We start from the raw sequence: 10,914 nt of genomic DNA, 5'->3' as shown, positions 1-10,914 counted from the left end.
TTTTAAAAATTACATAAATAGATTTGCCACGTAAACCAGCAGTTCATAATTCTTTCTGCTCACATACACCTTAATACATTGTGAAAAAGTCCTAGGTTTTTCTGTCTGAGAGATGTGTGGATACTCACATACATATCCTGCAAATGCAGCTTCAGAAGGTTCAAGGGTACCTTTTCTGTGGTCCCTAGAATCTTCATAGGGTCAGTGGACTCTAGCAAAGGACCGTTAGTAAGAAAAGTTCCATAGTTCCTAAGATTCTTACCATGGCTAATCTCTGGAATTTGTTAGTGTGTTGCCTTACCTGACTAACAGAGAATTAAGATTGCAGGTGCAGTTGAGGATGAATCAAGCTGACCTTGTTGGCTGAATGGATACTATTAAAGGATACTGCCCAGCTGACCAGAATCCTTTGCCCTGAGTATCTGGCTGGACTTAGTCATATCCATTCTCACCAGCAGAATCCTCCTTGACTGTCCTCACAGGGTGGAGTGACCCTGAAAGAAGTGTTACAGGAAGACAAGACTGTGTTCTGCATCTGGGAGTTGGAAAAGTATGGAAATGAATTGTCCCCTAGAGCCTCAGAAAGGAACATAACTCTGCCAGCACTTTGATTTTAGCCCAGTGAGACCTGTGTCAGACATACCTGCAGAAATGTAAGGTCGGGAGTTTATGTTGTTTCAAGCCAGTAATACCATGGTAACTTGTTATACAGCAATCAGAACATAATCCACTACCTCCATTCCATACTTATAATTCAGTATAAAAGTGACAGCACAGACATTCCTGAAATCTTAATATAGTTGAGCTAAATACAAATTTATGTCTTACAACCTAATTTCAATAAAATAGTAAAATTATCTACTAAAATAGCAATTTGAAGTCGTGTCTTTTAAAAAAAAATAATAAAATGTAGGATGTAGAATTCATGTGAGGGGGAAAATGATTTTTATCCTTTTAAGAATCTGGTTTTAAGCCGGGCGGTGGTGGCTCACGCCTTTAATCCCAGCACTCGGGAGGCAGAGCCAGGCGGATCTCTGTGAGTTCGAGGCCAGCCTGGTCTACAGAGCGAGATCCAGGAAAGGCGCAAAGCTACACAGAGAAACCCTGTCTCAAAAAAAAACCAAAAAAAAAAAAAAAAATCTGGTTTTAAATTGTGAAATATATCAGAAAATCTAATGACCCATTTATCCAGTATCTCTGGTTGCAAAGGCTGAACTCTTGAAGGATTTATAAAACCAATTCTTTAAATGTATATAAAATGTGAGCTTTTTATGTCAGAGAGAACAATCACATAAACAACGGAAAAGAGCCATTGGCCAGCACCATCTCTGCATGGGTTCAGAAATCACAGTGTAAGAAGGAGGGTTCTTGGTTGGCTCAGTTGCTCTTCTGTTTATTCTCTTTATGTTCATATTAGCATTCCTGTCTCTTAAAATAATGAACAGTAATTTCTGGGGATTTAGAAGCTCTTAGTAACTTGTAGTCCTCATCTTGTTTCTGATGGAAATAAATACATAACAACCTCTTTTGGATTTATCTTAAAGGTCAGTATTTTCTTCTCTTCATTGATAATGTTTATGTTGTTTCAAGCCAGTAATACCATGGTAACTTGTTATACAGCAGACAATTTATTTATTCAGACAATTAAAAACATGATGACCTTAACAAAGGAGCTTTCAGTATTACTGACGGCTATCAGCAGAGCTTCAATAGCACCGGTCTGCCTGGCACTGTTTGTGCGTGGGCACCATCATAGATTCTGAAGATGTCTGTTTATCTTCATTAGAAATGGTTTGCATACAGTCACTTTAAAGTGGGGGGGATGTGAAAGTAAGTTAATATATACATGTTTTAGAAAAAGGAGGGGCTAAATGTACATAGTTTTTAAGTGGTCTTACCTCCTATATCTCTGGGAGATATGGCTTCAATGTGTACCTAAGTTTGTTTGTATCTCAGATGTATAGTAACAGGAGTATAATAGGTACTTAGAATATCCATGGAATCACAATGTACTCCCTACCTGTCTTGTGAACAGCTTGTATTTGGCACTGTCTCAGGTGTGCTTATAAATGCCTTTCTGGGTTTTTCTTTTCTTTTTTTTTTTTTTTTAATCTTCCACATAAAGTAATTGAAAGTGGCCTCCAGATTGCCTGATTCCCTGTCATCCTGCAAGAGAGTTCTCATCTTGGCGGCACCTGTGACTTAACAATGGCGGGTCTTTAGTGTTCTTTATGACCTTCTGGATTCTTTTCCCTCTGATTACAAGCCTTCTTTTGATTATGGAAGCCTTCCTATATTGTTTTGGTATTTGCACCTCATTGGACTCTGGTTTTCACTGGTTCTTGGCCAGTTGTTTGATGTTGATTTTCAGCATAGCTTTTCATACCAACCAGGATGTACAAAATCAGATTCTCCAGTTGCCACCAGCTGGCCATTCTCTTTTGTCTCTAGTGGTTCTTTCTGTCTAGAGTAAGAAGGTAGCGCCTACTTTTGTTCTGTATGCCAGTTTAGACTTGTCTAACTTTATTTTGTAAATCAGCTATCCTTCTTGTGGGGAGGGACACACGCTTTACCACTGAGCTGCATCTCCAGCATTGCTGTTGCTGCTACGTGTATTTCTAGTGTGCAGGTGGGTCTGTGTATGTGCACAGATGTGTCTTGTCTTCTTGGGATCCTCCTGCCTCTTCCCCAGCATCAGGATCACAAGTGTGCACCACTGCGCCCAGCTTTGATGAGTTCTAAGGTTAAACTCAGATCTTTTATTAGTAGTAGAAGTATTAATACTCTTTAGTTAGTGTACATACGTCCGTATGTGCTAGTGCCACAGTGGTCAGAGGGCGATTTTCAGAAGTTGGTTCTCTCCATCCACATGTGGTTTCTGGGAATCAAAGTTAGGTAGTCAGGCTTTGCAGCAAGCCTTTCTCCACCAAGCCATCTAGCCAACCCCAAGTACAGATCTCCATGCTTGGGCAGTAAGCGTTTGTTTTTTATTTCATGGAATTAAATCATTTCCATCCCCCAGTTCCATACAGGTCCTGCAGGCCATGTTCTAAAGTACTAACCTATGGCCTCCTGGGCTCCCACTCATTGCTATCTCATTTCTTTGGTTTTGAACCTACAAAAGTTTGATTTTCTTACTTTTGAACTTAAATATGTTTTTGTTGTTGTGAATTTGTTTCTATTATTTTTATTATTGGAATGGAATAGAACTTTCAACCTAGCCACACTTGCCTTTGAGATTAGAAGCATATAATATTTTTTCCTGACCCACTATTTTAGGTCAGTTCACACTAAACAAAATTATTGTAAAGTAAGTTGGTTTTATTTATAACTTACAAACTGTAGACAATGTGTCTGTGGTGTGTGTGTGTGTGTGTGTGTGTGTGTGTGTGTGTGTGTGTGTGTAGTTTGGTTTTGTTTGTTTATTTTTTTTTTTGAGATGGGGTTTCTCTGTGTATCCCTGGCTACCCTATAGACCGAGCTGGCCTCGAACTCACAGAGATGCGCCTGCCTCTGCCTCCTGAGTGCTGGGATTAAAGGTGTGTGCCTCCACTGTCTGGCTGATGGTATTTTTAAAATACTGAATATTCTTCAGCCTAACAGAGGACTTATGAAATTGGTTTCCCTTTTTGTTACATAATGATTCAGTTTTCTAGGTTATGTGCTTGTATAAAATTAAACAAAAACTGCTTCGTAACATTTACAAGAAACACAAATAAGGTAGACTTTTTGGGTTTATTTTTTAATGTTATTTATTTACAGGGGCACATGTGTGTGCTGTAACATGCATATGTAGCTCAGGGGACAACTCTCTGGTGTTGGTTCTCTCCTGCCTCCTTGTGGGATCTGGTTATCAATTCTGTGTGCAAGTATCTCTTCCTACTGACTGATCTCTAGTCCTGTTTTATTTTTTGAGGTTGGGTCTCATTAGCTCAGGTTGGCCTGGCACTCCATTATTCTTCTAAATGACCTTGAATGCCTGATCCACTTACCTCTACCTCCAAATTGCTGAGATTACAGGTGTGGACAACCGCACACATCTTGCCTAGACAGACCAGTTCTGAGCCTTTATTCATTTAATCGTTGGTTATTATCCTTAGGATAGTAGATCAACCCGTGTGTCAGAACATTCACATCCTTGACAGTAGACAATAGACAATACCACATTTTGCCATATTCTGTTCTTTTAAAGGTCTAGACTAACATCCTCCAATAGTTGCTTCAGTTGAATAATGTGATCTGCTTTACTATAAAGAGTATCTGGAAATAAGTGTAATGTTCTTTGTATTATTGATCCAAAACTGTTTTTCCAGGCTTACTTTTTACATCCTTTTTTACAGACATACAAAAATGAGGTGAATGCACACATAGTGATACCTACAGAGAAAGATCGGCCACCAAGTGATGGAAGCATTTCCTCTCCTCTTTGTGTATCCTACCCTGTAAGCCAGAAAAAGAAAGATGTCTACCGTACTAACCAGACCACCTTCATCATTGGAGAAACACCAAAAGGAATCCGCAGGTATGTTGTCTGTGGTAACTCTAGACTTTAGGCTAATTCTCAGAAGAAGTATAGCTTCATAATAAAATATATAATGTATAACCATACCTCACATCCAAATTTCAGAAAATTAGAACTTTTCTATGTAAAAAATGTAATTAAAAAATGCTTTTGAGACAGGATCTCACTAAGTAGCTCAAACTTGCCTGGAATTTGCTATCTATAGTTCAGGCTGGTATTATGAATCTCATGCCTTACCTTGCTAAGTTCTGGGATTACAGAGATGTAGGTGACTAACATGGAAATGGAGCAGTCTCCAGGATTAGGTGAAGAAATGAGTAAGCTAGGGATCTCCACACACAGGTATTCATGTTACCAAGAATGGTATCAAGAGATGGTGAGGTGGACTCATAACCCTGGTCCGCGTGGCCTCTGGACAGTGGAAAAGATACCAGCTCTTATTCACAGTTGATCTCTGAGCTGCCAGAAAAGGAGCAGCAAGCCCTGCAGTAACCGATAGAGCTAGCATGTGGCAGCACCTTTTCCTGCCTGGCAAGCTTGCAACAGTGATTTATGCAGGGTATGCTTTTTTCATTGTAGCCAGTTACTCTTCTAGAAGGCTGACTATATTTCCCCAGTCATTAAAGAAACTTGGGTCTTGGTCCCTATAGCAGTGTGTGTTCAAAAGGAAGTATAATAGTGATTCCTGTTGGCTTCCTTTCATTGTTTACCTAGCCCACGAGGAAATGTCTCATGCTAGGTAGAAAGGTAAAGAGTAATGTTAGAATGCCAGGACCTGCTTGGGCACCCCACCTCTCCTGCTGCCATCGTAGTCAGGCGGAGTCAAGGTATCTTGTAGCAGCCACGTGGTGGACTTCTTTGGGCTTTCAGCATCTCTAGCCCTCAGAAAGCAAAGACAGTGGCATGGTAATGTCAGATGTGGTTCAGCTCCTTCCCAAGAGGAGAAATGCTTTGGAACTTTAGCCATCATAACTTCTGATAGACATGCTGATGGACTTCTAATTTGGTTTTTCCTTTTCCCTTTTCCTAAAGCTACTCTACTAATTTTTTCTCACAAAAGTGGTCAGCTTGACTAGGCAGTGGTGGCACACGCCTTTAATCCCAGCACTTGGGAGGCAGAGCCAGGCGGATCTTTGTGAGTTCCAGGCCAGCCTGGTCTACAGAGCGAGATTAGGACAGCCAAGACTACACAGAGAAACCCTGTCTCGGAAAAAGAAAAAGAAAAAAACAAAACAAACAAAAAAGAAAACAAAAGTGGCCAGCTTATGTTCCTAATTATACCTTGCTTTTTCTTGAATTCTTAGAGAAAATTCTATTGAAGTTGTACAATTAAGAAAATGAGTTGGAAGGCAAAAAATATAATCATTCTGTGCAACCATGGGCATAATTCACTCAAAGGTCCCTTGGGTTAAATAGTGTTGAAGCAGCACTCCTCTCAGGGATGACCTGCCCCAGGGTCACAGGTGAGGTCATACATCATCTCAGCACAGCAGAAATAAAGTTATTTTGGCATCTGCTGAGTCATCACCAAGTCTTGGATAAATAAAAAAAAATTTTAAAAATCTTAAAACCCTCTTGGTCACTAAATCTTTGTAAATAAGCACAAACATTTATTAGGTCCTAGAAATGGATTTGGAGATGAGTAACAGGCAGAATAATAATGTCCTGTTACTTCATGTAATGTGAAAGTAGAGCCCTTTAAGAGCGTGCTTGTGTTCACAAGAACATGGGCAGTTTCCAGGACAGAAATTGGGGAGTTTTTACTTGTGCAATGAAATACACTGGGTAAGTATGACTATTGATCAGGTGTGGAATCTCTGAATTTGGAAGATGTGACAAGATGCTAGTGAGCTCCAGAAGCCATGGCATTCATCTCAGCCGCAGAAAAACGTGGGCACTCATCTTAGGCCACCACTACAACCACAAGAGACGGTAACCTGGCCTGGGAGGCAGAAACAAATGAACAGGAAACCACAAAGAGCAGTAGTGTTTAATGCTCCTAGTTACATACATTTAAAAAAACATTGTTTTACCCTAAGAATGTTTGTATGTAGGAGAAAATTGAGGCAGTATGGGCGACATAGAGGGACTCTGTCTCAAAACCAAAAAAAACCAAATACATAAGAAAAAAAGTAAGATGTTATTTGAAGAAGTGAACTGCCTTCCTAGAGTAAGATACTAACAAACACTTCTATATGTACAAACACAAATGGGCCTTCTGGAACCCTGGAAAAGTGAAGGTAGTAAAATTATTTAGGTTCTTTGAGCCACAGATTGCTGCTTTCCAGAGTGATGGCCATGCAGACCCACGATGCTAGCCACTTCGCATTTTCATCTGTTCTGCGGTGTTCTAGATCCCCTAAGAACTAGCCTTGAGGGTTCCTGGCTCATCCTTACCTTGGCAGAGGTGGACAGTAGAGAACCCCCTCCTGCCCTTCTAAGCACATAGGTACCCCACTGTGGGTGCCAGTAAGAGTTGATTTTACCCTTTCAGCAGGAGACTGCCTTGATTGTTTTGCTTTGACTCCCTTAGCTAGACCGAGCTGCGTGAAGCAGGGGACTGGGTCTTTTTTTGCTATTGTATAATTTGTACAGTGCACATATGTACACTTAGCATATAACGGCTCTGTTAAAAACTAGTGGAACTATTATGTAAAGTGAAATACAACTCTAAAATTGTGGTCCTTTAACGTGCTGCAGAACTGGCATTGGTTTTTATCTGAAAACAAATTTACAGATACTGAGGTCTCCCAACTTACATCCCAAACACAGCATCAGCAAAGTGATACACTGTATCTTATTTTTGAGTGGGAGGGGTAGAAGGCAGGGTCTCATGATACCCAGACTGGCCCCAAACTTACCATATAGCTGAGGATGATCAAGAACTCAATCCTCCTGCCTCCACATCCAGAGTGTTGGGATGACAAGCATATGCTCCCAAGCCTGGCTCCAAACTGGGTCTTTTGAAAACACTCTGGTGCTAGTTCACTGTTCTCTCACCTTATGAAGACGTTAGCCATGTGGGGTCCATGCCTTCCCGTGACCTTACTTTAATCCTGGAGGTCATTTTACTGATGCTGTCACATTGGACTTCAATGTGGCTTAGGGGAGAGGCACAATTCAGACTTCAGATCCTTCACTCTGGAAAACAGCAGTCTGTGGCTCAAGGAACCTAAATAATTTTTCTACCTCCACTTTACCAGGGTTCCAGAAGGCCCATTTGTGTTTGTACATATAGAAGTGTTTGTTAGTATCTTACTCTAGGAAGGCAGTTCACTTCTTCAAATAACATCTTACTTTTTTTCTTATGTATTTGGTTTTTTTTTTTGGTTTTGAGACAGAGTCCCCCTATGTCGCCCATACTGCCTCAGACTTTCTGTCCTCTTGAGTACTAGGCTTGTAGGTATGCACCAACAGGCTCAGTAAAATAGTGTCTGCTTTCCAAGATTAGTTGTCAGCACTAAAGTTGAATCAATTGAGAAAAAAAAAAAAACTACACTTAGAGAGCTTTCTTTTAAGTTCAATAAAAAGCCATGTGAAATTCTATACTGTGAAAGAAGGGGAAAGGAGAAACTTTATTTTTTTCAGAATTTTCTATTTATCAAAGCCATTCTTTAACAATATTATTCTATGGGACTTGAATGCAATATAGATTCTCAAATACAGATTATATAAATGATGGTTCTCATGTCAGTCATAAATTGACTGACTGGAGGAGTAGCCTGCTAGGCTCTCATAATTGCTAGAAAATACATAATAGTATAAATCAGAGTCACCTAAAAAGCTGATGATTTAATAAGCTAAGAGACCATTTCTGGTAGCATTAGGGAAGAGGCACATTCTCCTAGGCTGGAATTAAAGGACAAGGTGCATTGCTTTGCCTTTATGTTTCCTGTGACTGCTAAAAGCACATTGGAAGTTCTTAACTCCACTGTAGGATGTGCGTGCCACAGAGCACGTGTAGAGGCTGGAGGACAACTTTCTGGAGGTGGCTCTCTCTTTCCACCCTTACGTGGGTTGCAATTGGATGCACATCCTCACTTGTACTTGCTGAGCCGTCTCAACTGTTTCCTGATTACATTTAAAAATAAAATGTAAATGTAATAAAAAATAATAACTACTGACTTTATCCAATCTTTAGGAAGCAATTTGAAGAAATGGCCTCTTACTACAAGTCATCTGTGCAGGAATTTGCTAGACAGGTAACCAGCACCACGTCTGAAGAGCGACAGAGGATGCTCAGGGACTTCTACAGTCCTCAGCACCCAGAGGTAAAGGAGTTCTTTGTGAGTTCTGCTTCAGAGTTGATCAGATCTGTACACAAGGCAGAAGAGAGGATCAAGAATAAATCCAGAGAAAAAGAATCTCTTTCAAAAGAAAGGCCCTCGAATTATACTTTGTCATGCAATGAGCCCACCAACAAAATGTCTCAAGTTCAAAACCCAAAACTATGTAAAGGAAAGTCAATCAGATTTCAGAATCATGGTTCCCATAGAGAAGAGACATTTTCTAGTGATGCAAAAATTAAGAAATCGTCTGTCAGCTTTACTCAAGAGATTGACAGTGAGTGTAATGACCACACACCCAAGAACACCATGACACGCTTCTGTCCAAACAGCAAGTCTGAAACCCCAGAGATAGAGCTAGAAGATTCCTTAGTACATCAGCAGGACCTCACAAGAGCATGCAGTTCAAGAAACAGACCACTTTTCAAGTTGGGAAACAAAAGGGTAGAAAACCCAGTGTCAGAAAACACTCCTGTGGAAGGCTTACTTGGTGACACTTCTATTCTTCATGACCTCTTTAAAAGCCATGGGGAAGGTCCCGCGCAGCTGCCAAAGAATGTTCTTTCAGGGCCTGTGGCAAAAGCAAAGCAGAGACCAAAAGATTTCTGGGACATCTTGAGTGAGCAGAATGATGACAGTCTTAGCAAGCTCACTGACTTGGCAGTGATAGAGACTCTGTGTACAAAAGTGCCCTGCTCCACAGCCTCCGAAAGGAAAGATGAACTGGAAGCTTCCCTTTGGAAAGCAAATGAGAAGTTTTTGTGGAAGACATTTAACTCAGATGATGATGAAAGCACAGCCAATACACAGAGAGAATAGAACCTGGATGTGCCGTTAAACTGGTGTACCAATGAATACACAGAGAGAATAGAGCCTGGATGTGCCGTTAAACTGGTGTACCGGTGAATACACAGAGAGAATAGAACCTGGGTGTGCCGTTAAACTGGTGTACCGGTGAATACACAGATTAGAGCCTGGATGTGCCGTTAAACTGGTGTACCGGTGAATACACAGAGAGAATAGAGCCTGGATGTGCCATTAAATTGGTGTACTGGTGAACTGCCAGCCCTGTTTATGGTACTATATGTAGGTAGCATCCTCAACAGTTGTTTGCAGACTTGCTTACTAAATTAATTGCTGTAGGCTTATTTTAACATCCTAAAATTTTATCATGGGTTTTCTTTCCCTCATATATGTTTTAATCACTAATGCTCAATTTATACAGTGCTGGGGATCAAGCCCAGGACTTCTTATACACCAAAAAGCACTCTGGCCAACTCAGCTCCATCTCCTGCCCCTGATTCCATCTTTGGAACAAATGTGATTGTATCATATTATAAACCCCTATTATTAAATGAAGCCCTGGGCATCTCCCCTCCTGTGTGATTCTGTAACCTCTCATGAATGACTTGCCCTGTGTTTGCCCACTCCTCATATGAAAGATAACAGGATTGAGCCAGATTAACATAGCCTTCTACTTTTAAACTCTTACAGACTGTCCCAAATCAGGTGGCAGCCACTGCACTCTTCTCGCTGGCATTGGGAAGTTATTGTTTTCCTTCTTCCTTGGAATTATGTTCTAGTACTATTGAATTGTTTTAGACAAAAGTTAGTAATGAATATGTGGTATTATGTTAAAATGGTAATTTTATAACTGCTCAGAGTAACGTATAAGTTTGTGAGCTGTGATGTTAAAGTAATGGGATTGTTATCATTGGCCAGAGTACCAACGCCTTAACTTTTCATATTACTATGACTTAGTAAATATAAATAAAGCTTTGTATTTTAACTTTGTATTTCTTAAATGGAAGGAAATGAATAGACATTTGATTTTTAATTGAAACCTCTTTCATTGAATTTAATATATGTGGTTTACACACTCTGAAATGTGTTCATTGTTGGATTTATTTACTTATAACATTTTCTCAGCTGTTGTGTTCTGTGATAGGTGCTTGACTATATAGGTGACAGCTATAGGTGAAGGCAGGGAGGTCCTTCTGTAAAGCATCATGTCTGTATAGCCCCTGGCATTGTGACTGGCACATCAAGGGTGTCAGACTGGTACCTGCCCACATTCAGCTGAGCTTGCGGGACTGATGCAGGAAC

At 40.3% G+C, this 10,914-nt stretch overlaps 1 protein-coding gene across 1 annotated transcript in view; it reads left to right on the top strand.

The window, feature by feature from the left end:
- The window catches only part of LOC128103697 (DNA excision repair protein ERCC-6-like 2), a 12,335-nt gene extending 1,648 nt beyond the window's left edge, over nucleotides 1-10,687 (top strand). Inside the window, exons 2-4 of the mRNA XM_052728275.1 lie at nucleotides 483-550; nucleotides 4,256-4,522; nucleotides 8,664-10,687. Of these exons, the coding sequence (XP_052584235.1) occupies nucleotides 483-550; nucleotides 4,256-4,522; nucleotides 8,664-9,627 (1,299 nt within the window). The 3' untranslated portion in view covers nucleotides 9,628-10,687. The remainder of the gene's footprint in view (nucleotides 1-482; nucleotides 551-4,255; nucleotides 4,523-8,663) is intronic.
- Nucleotides 10,688-10,914: the final 227 nt, after the last annotated feature.

Source organism: Peromyscus californicus, unplaced genomic scaffold (assembly GCF_007827085.1).
Source record: "Peromyscus californicus insignis strain IS unplaced genomic scaffold, ASM782708v3 Scaffold_8__1_contigs__length_139910024, whole genome shotgun sequence".
Taxonomy (NCBI): Eukaryota; Metazoa; Chordata; class Mammalia; order Rodentia; family Cricetidae; genus Peromyscus; species Peromyscus californicus.
Note: the sequence above shows the minus strand (reverse complement) of the source record. Positions and strands in the feature narration are given on the sequence as shown.